The sequence below is a fragment of the Spermophilus citellus genome (assembly GCF_964194105.1).
Source record: "Spermophilus citellus genome assembly, chromosome: 6".
Taxonomy (NCBI): domain Eukaryota; kingdom Metazoa; phylum Chordata; class Mammalia; order Rodentia; family Sciuridae; genus Spermophilus; species Spermophilus citellus.
Window position 1 is genome coordinate 104759398 of NC_138187.1, and position 16954 is coordinate 104776351.

The window sequence follows — 16954 nt, forward strand, 5'->3', positions numbered from 1 at the left end:
TAGTCTTATAGTCTATGGCAAAGAAAAGCCAATGGGAGATGAACCTTCATAGAACAGATGTTTGAAGGGTAATATAAAATTGCATGTTCTTTGAAAAGAGTACAATTCAACTAAATATGCCTGCAAAATGTTAAAAAGATTCTGGTCAATCTGAAATCAAACAAAGATTCTGGCCTACTTGAATTTTGACTCATTTAACTTCAAAAACATACTATAATTTCTTTTTCAGATAAAGGGGAAAAAGGAGAGGAACTAATATGCCCAGGGCCAAAAGTCAGGATATAGAGGAATAAAGATTCAAGTTCAAGTCTGTCTGCAAAGTCCATGACCATCTTCAATGCCAGGATGCTTCTCAAGGAATACTGAAATCTTAAGAAGCATGGGATAAATGATGCAGAGAAAGAGAAAGGTACAACAAGTAGAAACACAGAAATATATTATGTTCCATCATGCCTGGTGTCCTAGTGAGACTCCTTTCCAATCCTGGTACTCATCTGCCTCATTTTGGTCAGCACTACTTCCAGAGCTTGTAAGGATGGGGCCAGTCAGGATCACAAATGAGTCAGATAACATTAAGGAGTTATTGATTTCTGTTGATAATTTTGTGACAAGTTGTGGAAGACAGATTCTGCAACAATTCAGAAGATAGAAGGACTTATTATGGAAAGGCAAGTTTAAAAGACAAGGAAATACAGATATGGGAGATTTTTGCATTAATGGCCCCAATTTTCTCACACACAAACACCTGCTTCTATATCCTTATATGATACTTCCCTACATAAGCTTTGAACTTTTTCAGATATGAGACAATAGTGAATATAACACAAGCAAAAATTCATTCCTGAAAATACTGTGGTAACAAGCCAGTGCTAGCAGACTGCAAAATGAATGAGAAATATTCATGAAAGCCTACCATGCAGATATGGCAAAATTCTGGATCATCCACTCACAGCTGGCTATAGTGTATCAGAGAGCAAAGTAGGAAACAGCCAAGAAGACCCACACCAGAGGAGAAGACCCATAGATCCACAGAATAGTGTGCTAAATGAAATGTTTTTTACTTTTTTAAGCTAAAATGACTGTTTAAGCTTTTGGGGTGGTTTACCATATAGCAGAAGCTGATTGATATGACAGAATAATATTTCAGGCAATTAGTAAAATAAGCAAAAATTATTACATCCAAGAGAAAAAAGTTATTTGTTCTTTGTTGCCCATATAAATACTGGGAAACCCAGTAGGATGAAAATGTAGGAAGACTGTGTGGGGTGTCCAGGTAGTAAAAGGTTTGGACAGCTTCACAGAATGTCATACCTTGGAATGATAAGCAAGCAGCAGAATTGCCTTCATGCAACTGAGAAAAAAAAAAAAAAAACAGCATAGGATTTTAGGAAGCACAGTATGAGATAGGATCACTTGCTATGCCCTCACAGCAAGCCTGGTAAGCTTTCTCTCTCTCTCTCTCTCTCTCTCTCCACACACACACACACACACACACACACACACACACACACACACAATCACTCAAATAGAAGTTAGGGAAGTGCGTAGAAGCAAGGCAGCCAAAGTCTAAGCAATTTACCAAAGATGGGGTCAGAATGCAACACTCTCCTGAAAGAACACCACAGTACTAAGTAGAGAATGTTCTCAGGGTTATTAATGAAACTGTGAAGCAGGGTGGAAAGGGTAGAATTCAGGAAGGAAGCAGCACATCACTCCGCATCCAGCTGATTGCAGTAGATCAACTGTTAAGGTCTGTAAACAAGTCTGGATGGTGCCTGGCATTTTGCCAGAGGGAGTGGTTTGAGAAGTAACACCAGTGAGCCATTAAGTGTGGCGATTCCTTATTGGTTGACTGCTATATCGAGTTTATGTTAATTAAGATAAGCTGTGTGGAATGTATATATACCCCTCCTGTCCTACAATAAAGGGCTCCCACTCCTGCTGTATCAATGTACACAAGTTACTTGTCACCCCGCTCCCCCCACCCCCCGCCCCGTTATTTTGCTGCAGCCGGACTGGGGCAATCAACAACATCTGAAAGCAGCTGGAGAGGGGCTATACCAACAGTAAAACTGTCAAGTGTGAACAGCTTTCCCCTCCCATGGTGGAGAGAAAGCCGGATAGAAGACACCAGGAATAGCCACATCTTTCAGGAATCTGGGCAAACGAAATACACAATATAGGATAGAAACATGTCCTAGTGAAATGGGTCTATTACACTGGATGACAATATATCATGATGGGATATTGAGGTTAGGATTTCTCATAGCACCAACAAACTCCCCACTATACATAGTCAACAAGCTAATGTATCAATGAAAATTTATATTCATCAGTAATCCAACTCAGGCTGTAAAAGGGGCAAACTATGTAACTATGCTATACAAGGAGAATCCTCTCTTCTTGCCAATAACTAAAATTCAGTCCTATATAGAGTTCCTCATGTTTGAGAAATGGTAAATGGGAAAAAATATTCATAAAACAGATTCACAAATATTTCTGATACATAAAACTATGTGAAATAAATCTATGACCCTATCTGCCTTGTGCACTTAATATTATTGAATGAAAAGATGTAATAAAAGATAAGAAAGATAACTTTACAATAATACACCATGATTAGATGATAAGTTAATGATAGGTAGAAACAAAGTACTTGAGAAAACCACAAAGGTGATAAAAGGGTAAATATGCAATAGATAAATTCTCCATTAGCATCAGTGAAGAGCTGAGTCTGTAGTAAGAAAATTAGTAAATACTATAATACAAAAAAATTTAAGGGCTGGGGATGTGGCTCAAGTGGTAGTGAGCTCACCTGGTGTGCGTGAGGCACTGGGTTCGATTCTCGGCACCACATAAAAATGAAATAAAGATATTAAAAAAAATTAAGTTACTCTATAACAGAGAAGTTTGGGGAAAGTTAAGAAAATAATGAAAAAAATTGTAATTGAGGTGTACAATAAAACATGCAAGTAAATGTTTCAAAAACATAAAGCACAACAAATAATCGAGCAAATAATTGGTTGCAATTGCTACAAAAACTATAAACATAACTATAATTGTTAATATTTTCTTAGCAATATAAAGATGCAGTAATAACTATTACATATATTACTTATTAAATTCTTAGCATAACATAATTAGTAGTCACTCATATTATGTCCATTTTATAAATGAAGACAATCAGGCTTCAATAACAAAAATAGAAATTTTTCTTCAACTGAAAAGAATCGGATCAATACACTTAAAAATTGAATCAAGCCAAGTACAGTGGTGCACGCCTATAATCCCAGAGATTTGGGAGGCCCAACAGGAGGATGGTGAGTCTCAGCAAAACTGAGGCACTAAGCATCTCAGTGAGACCTTTTTTCTAAATAAAATACAAAATAGAGCTGGGGATGTGGCTCAGTGGTCTAGTGCCTCTGAGTTTAATACCCGGTACTGCTCTCCAAAAAATCAAATCACCAAATATTATAAATGCACTATGAAAAACAATGAAATGGCTTGCATATATTTTGAACTTCAAAGAGAGAAAATTTACAAAGTTTAAAAAAGTGTGTATATGAAGTCATATATGAAGAAAATCAACATTCTTTCACGATTTACCCTTTACCAGACTATTAAAGGTATGAGAGTGAGGAATCAATAACTATAGTATCTGTGAGAAGAAAGTTCATCTCATCTACTTTTATATCTAAATAGTCAATAAATATATACACAGTCAACAAATGATAATGCCAAATATTCAGAAGTTCAAGGACTGAATAATCATAAATAATTTTTAAAACTGCTGGGAAAAAATTATTGTTTTCCAATAAGTTAGTTAAAATATTTTTTTCAAAAGTCTAATTTAGGAAAGTGAAGACATATAAAATTAGCATATATAAATCAATCATTTTCATGTATATACAAATGATAATCTGTATCTGTTATGGAAGAGAAGATTCACCTATAATAGTAACAAAATAAAATACTTATAAATAAGTTTAGTAAAAAATGTGCAAAACCTACATGAGAGAAACTTTAAAATCCTTCCAAAAGACTACAAATGAAACTCAAATGAATAGGAAGACACACCAGGTTCCATAACAGAAGAGTCAACTGTGTAACTGAGCTGGGGAATATAGGAAGGAGAAGCTTTGAGAGCTGGAGAAAACCAGCATTCCATTTTGATTGTGCTGTTTTTGACCCTTCAGGAGAGAGACTGTATGAGCATTGGTTAGATGAAAGATGAGCACCTGGACAGGTCAGCACAGAAGCTATGAGTTTGGGAGTCCTTGGCATATGTCACTTAGCACCAGGGTATAGATAGAAAAAAATACATTCACAAAGACAGAAATATGAACAATCCTACATCTACAGACCAGCTGAAAAGTGATGAGCCAGTAGAAAACAGACCAAACCAGTGGCCAGTGAAAGAGAAGGAAAGACAGGAGTGTGCTATTTTGGAAGTCAAGAATCAGTCATTCATACAGCGAAATGTTCACCCTGTATTTCCATTATTTGGTACATAGTGAGAATTAAAAAAAAATATTTGTTAAATAAATGAAATGTATGAATAAATCCATGAAGAAATGGAATTTTCTTGAATAGTATATATTATGAAAGTGGACCCAAGGAGTAAAAGAAAAATTTGAACTAATCTTGTATATGTGCTTTACATCTATGTGTAAATGTAGATATATATATGTCACCAGAACTAAAAAAAAAAATCTAAAGTTCTAACTAAAAATTCAAATCCAGCTTCATTTTGAAAGAATAATAAATGCCTAAGATACCATGGACTCTAGTAAAATATTCAGCCAAATGTCCACTGAATTACTGGAATAGAAGGGAAAAGGTACTAAACTGATTAATAAAATACTGAACACTAATTAATAGTAATGATTAATAATAATTAACACTAATTAATAATAATTATTAATAATTAATAATGGACTCAGGGGTTTTGAATAAGGCCCTGAAGATCATGAAACTCTCCCCTTCTCCTCCAAATGAGCCATTGGGACCAGCTCCCCTACTCAGAATCTTCTTCCAACTTCCCATAAAATCTTTCAACAAATTATTAACATCTAGAACTTCAAATGATCATTCAAGGTTTTCAAATAACCACTTAGTAATTAGATAGAAGAAACCAGGCATGGAGTTATCCTTTATTTTTAAGCATCTTCATTGGATTAGTGGGGTTTAAGCTAGACCTGGCATTGTAACAACTGCCCAGTGTTTCCTCTAAGCAGCTTCAAAACAGATGACTGATTTCATAGATGCTGCCATCAAAGTAGCTTTCATAATGTCAGATATATTGACAACCATATTTAATTGGGCCCCAAATGGTTTACAAGATTGATTCATTGCTTGTTTGCATAATCTGTTATATATTTAGATGCTTTTTACTCTTCTTAAAACCTAGACAGAGCCTGGCTCCATAGAGGATAAATTGGTTCATTCAAAGGAACAAGCCGACAAATTAAAAACGAATTGTTTCAGCCTGTCATAACTATGAATAAAGACCAGGTGAGTGGCTCATGCCTATAATCCTGGGGAGGCTGAGGCAGGATCATGAGTTCAAAGCCAGCCTCAGCAAATTAGCAAGTCCCTAAGCAACACAGTGAGACCCTGTCTCTACATAAAATACAAAAGAGGTCTGGGGATGTGGCTTAGTGATTAAGTGCCTCTGGTTTCAATCCTTGGTACCAATTAATTAATTAATTAATTAGTGTAAAAATAATGTGTTTTTTTCCTGGATATTATTGGCTTTATTTATCTCTGCATACACCCTTTAATGAAGCTTTATAACTTCCTTAAAGTGCTGAACAAACAAATAAAAACAGTTTTTCATATACATTATAGATAAAATGAGATCCCACATGTAAATTACGAACAATTATTATTCCTTGTTAGCTGATTAGATCTTTAAATACCTTCCTATCTCTCAAACAATTACCAAAGTTCACTTTCAGTCTTCAGTTTAAAAAAGAAATCACCCTTTGAATTCACTTACCACTTTGGTCTATAATATTCTTTGCAAATCAGTATTTTCCTGGTTATCAGCATTGTGCCAATTTGTTTTTTATCCCTGGGATCATTTATTTGTAATGTTCTAATTTATAAAAATCAGAGATGCCATTAGGTGAGACTGAAATGTGAGTTTGAATAGAGTGTAGCTTCCTTTCTTTAAATTATCTCCTCTTTTCACTTAGTAATAATATGATGCTGTCAATAGCTGCTTCATTTTTGCTTAATTGTTTAATCCCATTGAACTTGATAGGATAAGTATTTTAAAAGCACATGTACAAAGTGAGGAGGGGGGTGTATATAGGCCTTTATGTACAGAATTCAAGCTGAATTTTCTGATGGCCAGGCTTTATAAAATTATCTTGGAATAAGGAAAACATAAAGACCTTAAATCTGCATATACTATTAATTCTAAATAATCCTACTGTAGTAATCTCCAGAGGAAGGAGCAAAATTCATGCCAGATTGATCCTCTCCAATCCAGGGGTGGAGATTGCACAGGTTGATATATTGGTGTCCTTCTCTTGTTGTGTTATTCCCAGCCACTATAAGTTTTGCCAAAAGTTATGATATTTTGTTTCGAGCATCTTCTCTAAACAATATAGATCTTCTTATATTCATTTTTGCGATGTGAATTGTTTGCTACATGTGAAGGCTTTTAAATTAAAATTTTTAAGTCATTAAATGCTGCATCTATGTAGGAATGGGAATTTTTTCCAGGCAATACAAGATGGGAACTGGCTGAAATTGCTTTCAAATTCTGGAAATAAGTGTTTTTCTGTAGAATTGATTTGTCTATCAGAGAAAATGGGCTTATGACTTACACACACACACGCACACACACACACACCATGCTGATATGACAAAAATATGAATTTCAAATAACATACTATTTTCAAACTTTTCTTCAAAATGGAATTAAGGCTAAATTATTAATTAATGAGATTTATATTTATTAGTGTCATAAAGAGAAATCTCTTGATTTCATAGTCACTCCCTATAAATCATACATACAGTTATTTGTTCATAAGTTTATAGCACAACCCTTATAATAATCACCAATAACTTGAATCAAATAATATAAAAGGGACATTAAGTATATAAAAATTGCACATTTTAGTTTAAGATATATCCACTGATATACAATTTGTGAAATACTAAAAGCATAGTTCAAATTTAATTCTAATTTTTCAGAGGTTTATTTGCTTCCTCTTTTAAATAGCCCTGAGAAAACATATTTCTTAAAACCACACACACTCAAAATTTCTAACAATGGGAAAATGATTTATTTACCTGGATCTTCTATAGTTAAGTTCTTTATTAACCATTGAACAATGTCTGACCCTAGAAAAAGAAAAAAGAAAAACACAAATAGATGTGAACATTTTGTTTATATATGTTAATTTTAAGAACACTCCGCTTTAGCACTCATATTAGTAAGAACTTCTCTAATCATTAACAACAGGTACAAGGATCTTCATAACAACAGGTACTGAAAACTCCTAATATGAATACATTTCTTTAATGAGCCAAGGTGCAAGCTAGTAAATCCCTAAATATGATATATTTAAGCATAAATAAGATTTAACATACTAGTTGTAGATGAAGTGATTAATCTGTTGAATAAATGTTTACTGAGGGCTTACGATGTGTTAGGCAAAATTCTTAGGATGGCCTCTGTCTAATTTCTAGGTGTCCCCATCTCATCCTTCTATTGACTCTCAAGCCAAACCAAGTTTGGTTTTAGTTCTTGAATACACCTATTCATTTTAAGTGTCTGTATCTTCATGTCTGTCCCTATTTTAAGATCCTCACAATTCATGGATGCAGTAGAACTTTCCTTTGCCCTTCTTTTTATCCACCATGTTTATAACACCTGCTAGGGATCCTCAAGAGAATCCCTGTGGTCTTTTATTGCAGTAGGGATCACACCAGCTCCTAGCTGTTTATTTGATTAAAGTCTTACAAGAAGTACCTAGAAGCAGAGTAACTAGAGTGACTGCTTAATAATGACTTAAAAAAAAATTTCGTTCCCTACAGAAGATATGAAGGAGCAACTGAAAAAATAAATGTCTGAGTTTCATTTTGAAGGGTATATTCTGGCATACGAAAAATAGAAATTTAGTTGATGAAAAGACTTATGAAAAAGTTAAAAGGTAACAAACAGTCAAAAGAACTATTTATTGCATACTTTCTATATACTAGGTTCTGGTAATAATAAGAATTTGAGGGGCTGGGGCTGTGGCTCAGCGGTATAGTGCTTGCCTCACATGTGCAAGACCCTGGGTTTGATCCTCAGAACCACATAAAAAAATAAATAAGTGAAATAAAGGTGTTGTGTCCAACTACAACTAAAAAATAAATATAAAAAAAGAATTTGAAAATAATAAAAGAGTTCACAGCACATTCAGCAGGATTAGAACTTCAGGCTAAAGAATTTGAATTTTTTTTCCCTCCTATAAGTAAGGCATAAAAAGAGACATGCAATGGGTTTGAGCAGGTGAAGGATACTATCAAGCAAGTTTAAGGAATTTGACTGGCATTACGTGTGGAATGCTTTAAGTTAGACAAAAACACAGGAAAGCAGTCAACAAACATTTCTATAGTTGTGATCCAGGATTGAAGGCAGAAAGCCTAAACAAAGTGTACAAATTACTTAGAACAAAATTGGAGATTTGTTTCAGGACTTTGTGACTAATTATATACGAAGATATTTAATTTTGTTTTTAGCACAATTCATTTCTACATAAAATAGAAAAAGACATATCTGTGAATTGCTGTGTACACACAGTAAGCCATGTCAGAAATTTCAGTATGATACAAGATTCTATTTCAACCTTTCCTAAAGACTGGCTGAAGTTCCTGACTACCCACTCAGTGTTATGGTAAATGAATGACATTAACCTCAACAAGGTGATTGTAGCTGCTTGAATTGGCATAGCTCAAAACCATGTTCAAACTACTTGATTATCAAACTTGAAAATCGCCTTCTAAAAGTTATGGAGACATTCATACCCAGCTTCATTTTTTAATATGCATGCATTTAAAAATAATTTCAAGTGTTGAATCTAATTCATATTCTGTTGTAACTGTTTCTTTTATAGCTTCTTTTTATTTAAATGCACTTGAGGCAATCAATTCATTTAGGTGTCTTAAGGAAGTTTTGCCAAACTGTTCTGAAGGTAGGAAGTAAAAAAGTCCACTCTCAAGAAAGCAGATATTAGAGGCTGGAGGTAGCTCAGTAGCAAAGCATGTACTTAGAACAAGTGAAGCTCTGGGTTCTATCTCCCCAACTTGAGAGAGAGAGAGAGAGAGAGAGAGAGAGAGAGAGAGAGAGAGAGAGAGAGAGAAGGAGGTAGGGAGGTAGGGAGGTGAGGGAGAATGTATGTATGTGCAGGTATTACAGATTACCTTATATCTTAAAGGTACTCCCTTTAATAAGTAAAAAGGAAACAGTTTTCCCAACACATATAATGTTTGATGACTAGAATTCCAAGTACCCAAATCTCCAGATACTCCACTGAGTTATAACTTTGACTCCAGCCTATGGAAAGTTCAGCCATAGTCAGTGCCCATCCTCCTATACAGAGCTTTTAGAGGCATCTCTTTGGAGAATATATGTGAGTAGGCACTGGAAAATTCCCATTCTTTGGAAGAGAGTCAATCATTAGTTGCAAGACTACAAATTACTTTTAATGTGAAAAATGATTTATATTGCTTTTAGAAAAAGGTTTTTTTCTTTTTCTTCTCCTTTCATTTTTCCCTTTCCTTCTCTTCTTCTTCCCCACCCCCTTTTCTTTCTTTCTTTCTTTTCTAAGCAGAAATATAGAAATGCCTAATTGGAAACCACACTTAATTTTGGGGACAGGGAACTTTCTTTCTTAGCCTAGTTTTGAGTATTTCTGGCACAAGTGCATTTTTGGTTCAGCTGTGATAGTCAATTTAATGGGATTTGATCAACTGTGGATGTCACCTAACAGATGGCATAGTACATTTTCTATTGCATGACCACCTTAACATATTTCTAGTTCTAAGTTGAAACATGATTTTACTGTGAAATGTGTACTCAAGCTCTCCATATTCACCTACTCTGCATCTATCATGTTGAGGCCTTTTCCCCTGAAGAAATGGGTAGAGAAAGAGAAAAAAATATCCAGTGTCTTAATGAAATCAGAAGACTGAAAGAGAAATGTGCTCTCATAGATTTCCCTAGAAAAGAGTGTTCAACCTTAAAATGTGGCACAGTGCCCTGAAGAGGTTTAGGAAGAAATGCCATCTCAAGCAATTTTCAAGCTATGTGTTTAATAGATTAAAAAAATAGCTCTGGTATATTTTTTCATGTACAAATGTAAATGTTAAGAATATTTTAGAGTTCTTTCTATTTTCTTTTGGAGACCTCTAAGGAAAATGCAGGGGTTTTTTTGAAAATTGACTTTGACTACAGCTTATGACAAGTTTAGCCACAGTCAGCACTCATCCTCATATTCTGAGTTTTCAGAGGCATTTGTTACTTTTAGTATTACAAAGTTATGTGTTTTCTGTATTTAGCAGAAGCAGTAGAGATTTATGATTGTGCAATTCCAGCAATACTTGACTTGAAATGAAAAAATGAGCAAAAATGAACCATCAGAATTCTTCCTTATCACATGGCTCATGGTCCTCTATTGGGCCAGAGTGCTTGTATCTTCCATGACTTTACTAGTCTTATTCCATCTCCATCTCTTTTTGTTGTGGCTAATTCCAACTGACATTCAGTTCAGACATTAGCTACCCTAGGAAGCCTGTTCTGTCCATTGCCAATCCACCTAGATTGGGGAAAGTGTATGATCTGTTAACATCCTCATAATTCACTTATCAATGGTTTCATCATCTTCCCTTTAGCACCAAGAGTGCCTGGAAGGCAGGGAAGGTATATTATTAATCCTCAAATCCCCCAAATTAAGACTAATGCCTTACAAGTAAAAAGTGATCAGAAAATGTTGAAAGAATGGATGCATGAAGATAGTGGAATGAGATGGATATCATTACCCTAAGCACATGTATGATTGTACATATGGTGAGATGCTACATTGTGTACAACCACAGAAATGTAAAGTTGTTCTGCAATTGTGTACAATGAATCAAAATGCATTCTGCTGTCATATATATCTAATTAAAATAAATAATTAAATTTTTAAAATATTAAAAGAAAAGAATGGATGCATGAACAAGATTCCTCTGCCCACATTCTACTCTAAGGATGGCACTCCTTGTGCAATGAATATTTTCCCAGCAAGTAATTTCCAGGCACCATAATCATCTCTCATAGATGTTTTATCTTTCCTTTTTTAAAGCTAACTACTACCCCATTGATAATTAAAGCAAAGAGAGCAAAGACAGTTAGACATTATTTTCTTGCCCATGCTATGGACCTGCTTGGTGAAGGGACTTCCCCAACTCTGCCCTGGTGCAGACTGGTAACACCTGCACCAGTCTCTGTTTTAAGCCCATAAGATTTCTATTTATCTCCATCTCTCCTCCACAGATTGGCCTATAACTTCAGATACAAGTGTCAACTGCAGCTGTCCACATACTGAATCTAAATTAGAGGCTCACAAAAAACTTAAGCAATCCTTACAAAGAAAAATATTGTAAAACTTTTGGAAATATGATAAGGAGTACTTTCTAAGAAACAAAAACATTAGAAATTTGGTTTGTATGCTTTAAAAAGTAAGCTTTTTCATAATTTCTGCTAACACCATTAATGAAAAGTTTGGCTTATAATCACAATAGAAGAGGCCCAAATTATTCCTGAGGTAAAGACGCTGACCTTTGCAATGTGTCTCAGTCAGGAAAATAAACAGGTCTTTTGCACACTTCGCTGAAGACTCATAGCCACATAGACACAGTGTTGGCAATATGAAGATTTTTATTTAAAGAATACCACAAATAATCCATATTTTTGATGGGATAACCATTCTTAAAGTCTCTCACTAAATAGAAGACATCCTATAGGTCTAGAAAATATTTTTCAACGCTATTTTTAGTTCCTCAAAATAAGCAAATAAATGTTCATCATCATCAAGCAGCATGTAATGAATAGTTATTGGGTTTCTGGGCAAGTCTGGCTGTGGCATGCACTTTTAAGGACAAGAAGAAAAGGAGGTGGGGTGAAGCAGATTTGCTCATCTGTGAGTCTCTCCAGGGAGAAGCAATGTCTGACTCATCACATTTCTCCATTCTTATCAAAAGGCCTCAGCATAGATGGTCATCAGATGCTTATTGAAGGTATGACTCAATGTTTATACACATATATTTTATGCACAATAGGCCCCAAATTACAAAAACAATCAGCCCTAGCATTTTATAAAACTCAATCTATCTCTAATTGTGATAATTTTTTTAAGTTCTTCATGCAAAAAAAAAATTTAAGTTAGTTTACTTTTTAAAATTGTGGAATTTCCCTAGGGCTTGAGAAATAAAAGTATTTAGAAAACAAAGCCAGCCTAAAATCCATTTTTAAAGCTAAAATAATAAACAGACTCTCTCCTCACTCTTTCAAACAATTAGTTGCTCATTATCTAAGAATAAATTTTGGTTTTGATAATGACTTGTGTTTCCACTGGCCAACATATCCTGTTCAGAGTTTTTAAATGTGATTGTATAAACATTGCTGCATCTGAGGATTCAACAAAGCAACTTACAACCAAAGGAACAGGAGAGACTAACTCCAGCACAACCATTATATGTGTTCCCTAAACAACATGTTGATTCAACAAATCTCATTAGTGGCAAAAATCAGAAAATCACTGACGAATGCCCTGTGTCCTTATCCTGTCTGCCTTTGGACAAAATGGGGACTTAAGAAAAGAAAGAAAGCCTCTGGCTTCCAGGACCACACTGGGTATTCACAGTGAGGTCTGGGGTTCTCCCATTAAATGTGAACAATTTATCAGAACATTAACATCAGACAAGGCCACCCTATCAAGACAAGGCTAATCTGTCAAGATAAAAATAGGACTACTTCTTAATCAGGTGAAAACACAGACAATACATGAGCACAGTTCAAACCATAAAATATGAAGTGCATCTCAGTCTGGCTATTTGAGTGAATACTGTTTTACCAAACCCATATTCTGCTTTGTCCTCCTGTAGATAAATATATTTAGATACCCAATCACAATTGCCCCAACTTCTTGGTAGCTTCCAACCTGAGCAAAGCCCCCATTTTCTCAAGTCTTCTCCCAAATATCCAAGTCCAAATTCCATATAGATTCTTCCTAACACCTGAGTACTAAGGCAGTCTGTGATTACCCAGGGTGTGCATTCTTCTTAGGAATAAACTAAACTATTTCAACAAGATATGTGGCTAGTTGTCTGAGGATACTGACTGTTTCAGATAAAGAATTGCTAATGTAGCCAGAAACAGTGTCACATGCAAGTAATCCCAGCAGCTCTCAAGGCTGAGACAGGAGGATGGCGAGTTCAAAGCCTCAGCAACCTGGCAAGGCCCTAAGCAATTCAGTGAGACCCTTTCTGTAAAATGCAAAAAAGAGCTGGAGATGTGGGCCAGTGGTTACGTATCCTTGAGTTTAATCCCTGGTACAAAAAAAAATGCTGATATTTAAGATTGTGTTACACTTTGAATATGTGGCATCTCCAAAAAGCTCATGTGTGAGAAAATGCAAGAAAGTTTAGAGGTGAAATGATTGGGATATGAGAGCCTTAAACTAATCACAGCATTAATCTCCTCACAAAGATTAATGGAGGCAGTGGGGTATGGCTGCAGGAGGTAGGTCACTTGGGGCATGCCTTTGGGGTTTATATTTTGTCCATGGTGAAGAGAGCTCTCATTCTTGCTCTTGCTCTCTGCTTCCTGGTGGCCACGTCCTGAGCTGATTTCTCTCTCCACAGTCTTCTGCTTTAATGTTTTGTCTCATTTTGAGCTCTGAGCAATGGAGTTGGCCATCTGTGAACGGAGACCTCTGAAACCATGAATCCCAAATAATCTTTTTCTCTCCTACATTGTTTTTGTCAGGTCTTTTGGACCCATTGATTAAGAAGCTGACTAAAACAGATTGATACAAGAATAACAAAGTTTGAATTTCTTCAGTAAGGCATTTTTGATCATAAATAACAATATTCGAGGGAAGGGTAAAAACATAAACTTTTTTTTTATTTTATTTTTTATTTTTTATTTTTTTTTATTTATTGGATGTTCACAACATTACAAAGCTCTTGACAAATCATATTTCATACATTAGAATCAAGTGGGTTATGAACTCCCAATTTTTACCCCAAATACAGATTGCAGAATCACATCGGTTACACATCACATTTTTACATACTGCCATATTAGTGACTGTTGTATTCTGCTACCTTTCCTATCCTCTACTATCCCCCCCCCTCCCCTCCCATCTTCTCTCTCTACCCCATCTACTGTAATTCATTTCCCTTCATGTTTGTTATCCCATTCCCCTCATAACCTCTTATATATAATTTTGTATAACAATGAGGGTCTCCCTCCATTTCCATGTGATTTCCCTTTTTTTCTCCCTTTCCCTCCCGCCTGATGTCTCTGTTTAATGTTAAACTTTTCTTCCTGCTCTTCCTCCCTGTTCTGTTCTTAGTTGCTCTCATTATATCAAAGAAGACATTTGGTATTTGTTTTTTAGGGATTGGCTAGCTTCACTAAGCATAATCTGCTCTAGTGCCATCCATTTCCCTGCAAATTCCGTGATTTTGTCATTTTTTAGTGCTGCGTAATACTCCATGGTGTATAAATGCCACATTTTTTTATCCATTCATCTATTGAAGGGCATCTGGGTTGATTCCACAGTCTAGCAATTGTGAATTGTGCTGCTATGAACATCGATAAAAACATAAACTTATGAATGAAGAAATTCACTGAAAGTACCCGAAACTAAAGGCAAGAGATAAGTTTGGGCCTCAAGAATAAATGGAAGCAGAAACTCTGATGTCATCGAAATATTTTCTCCTGTTTTCTTCTTGCTTCATTGTGGGGCTTCATTATTTTTCTCTGTAAGACAGCCTTTCCATTTTTCATCCATGAAGCAGATCACAAGACCCATAGCTTATATTGATGCTACTACATCCTTAATTCTATGCTACTGCAGCAAGCAAGCAGTTTGAGGCCGAAATTGTGTGGTCAAAAATTTATAATTCCTGGGGCTGGGGATGTGGCTCAAGCGGTGGCGCGCTCGCCTGGCGTGCGTGTGGCCCGGGTTCAATCCTCAGCACCACGTGCCAACAGGGATGTTGTGTCCGCCGATAACTAAAAAATGAATATTAAGGGTTCTCTCACTCTCTCTCCTCTCTCACTCTCTCTTAAAAAAAAATTATAATTCCTGATGGAGCGCCTCAACTGTTATGAAAGGTGGGATCACAGTAAATAAATATGGCCTAGTGGGTGGAAGGCACAGGTAGAAACACTCCTCAGAGAAATGGGTGCTTGACAAATGAAACAATGGGTGCAAACCATAGCTTTCTTCTAGTTTCTACAGCATTTATATTTCCAACAGAAGAAAAGCAAAAAGGAGAAGAAAGGAGGAACTCAAAGCCATAATGCCGAATTTTAAATGAAATGAATATACAGTTGTGCCTTGTTATGAATAAAAATTTGTTTCATTCTGTGGAATTACTATATGCCTGAAAAGTGGATTGTGAATTCATTTTTCACATGTGAATACAACCACGTTTTGTGCCCAAAATATCTATTCAAAGGAAACTTTTGATTTTTTTTTTTTGTGAATGTGTATCTTTTTCAGTAAAGAATTTATTTTCTAAAATGAAGAACTAATGTTGAGTTGAGTATTATTTTATCTGGAACTTTATACATCAGGTGCATTTAAAGATAATTATTGAGTTCTCATAGAATTAAAGGTAACTTCTAATCATAATTTGAACTGAATCAAACTTATGATGTAAGTTTGTCTCTAAATGTGACTTGATGTTTCTCTCGTCGGTTTTAATAATATTTCTTTATTTTCTATGTTAGGCATTTTGAACATGATGTGTCTTAGTGAGCTTCTCATTTGACTGGGTCTATTTGGGGTCTTGTAAGCCTCCTACATATGGATGTCTATCTTAGGATGTAATACACATCTTCCAATCATTCATAGCTAATACCTATGAAATCCTCTGATACCTATGGAATCATAATAATCCAAGCAGCCATGATTTCTTTCAGTAAATCATATTAAAACATATTTTAAACCTTGTTCTACATCATTCTAAAACTGTAAAGGAGAGGTCATTTAAATGTATTTGAAGAAAATGATCTGGTTGATTACATATTCTTTCAGGTTTTGCTCTTCAGAGTTCTATGATCCTTTTCCTGAAAGCAGAATTGCTGTGAGTTGTTGAGCATGATGAATGTTACCTGAGTCTGGAAATCAAAGGAACAGAAATCCCATACATGGGAACTGCTACTAGTGTGTTCTGAGGAAAAGAAGATTAAAATTATATTTTGGGGAAAGTTCCATGTGCAGTTGAGAAGAAAGTAAATTCCACCGTTTTGGAATGGAATATTCTGTAGATATCCCATTAGATCTATTTGATTTATAGCATTGTTTAAGTTGGAGATTTTTATTGATTTTTTGTATTGATGATCTGTCTATTGGTGATAAGGGTTTATTGAAACCCCACAGTATTATTATGTTGGGGTCTATGTGACATTTAATGTCAAATAGTATTTTTTCTGTGTAATTGGGTGCTTTGAAATTTGGGGCATAAATGCTAATATGGGTTATATCTTCTTGTTGGATTATTCCATTTAGTAGAATGCAGTGGCCTTCTTTGTCTCTTCTGATTAATTTTTGCTTAAAATCTGCTTTGTCTGATATGTGAATCGCCACTTCTGCTTGTTTTCTGAGAAAATATGCCTGGAATATTTTTTGTCATTTTTTTTTAGCTTCAGCCTGTAGGTGTCTTTGCCTAA

At 35.2% G+C, this 16954-nt stretch overlaps 1 protein-coding gene across 2 annotated transcripts in view; it reads right to left on the reverse strand.

The window, feature by feature from the left end:
- The window catches only part of RGS7 (regulator of G protein signaling 7), a 486456-nt gene that overhangs the window by 155363 nt on the left and 314139 nt on the right, over window positions 1-16954 (reverse strand). For both annotated transcript variants that reach the window (XM_081300308.1, XM_081300309.1), the window contains exon 4: window positions 7309-7359. In XM_081300308.1, coding sequence (XP_081156434.1) covers window positions 7309-7359 — 51 coding nt within the window. The remainder of the gene's footprint in view (window positions 1-7308; window positions 7360-16954) is intronic.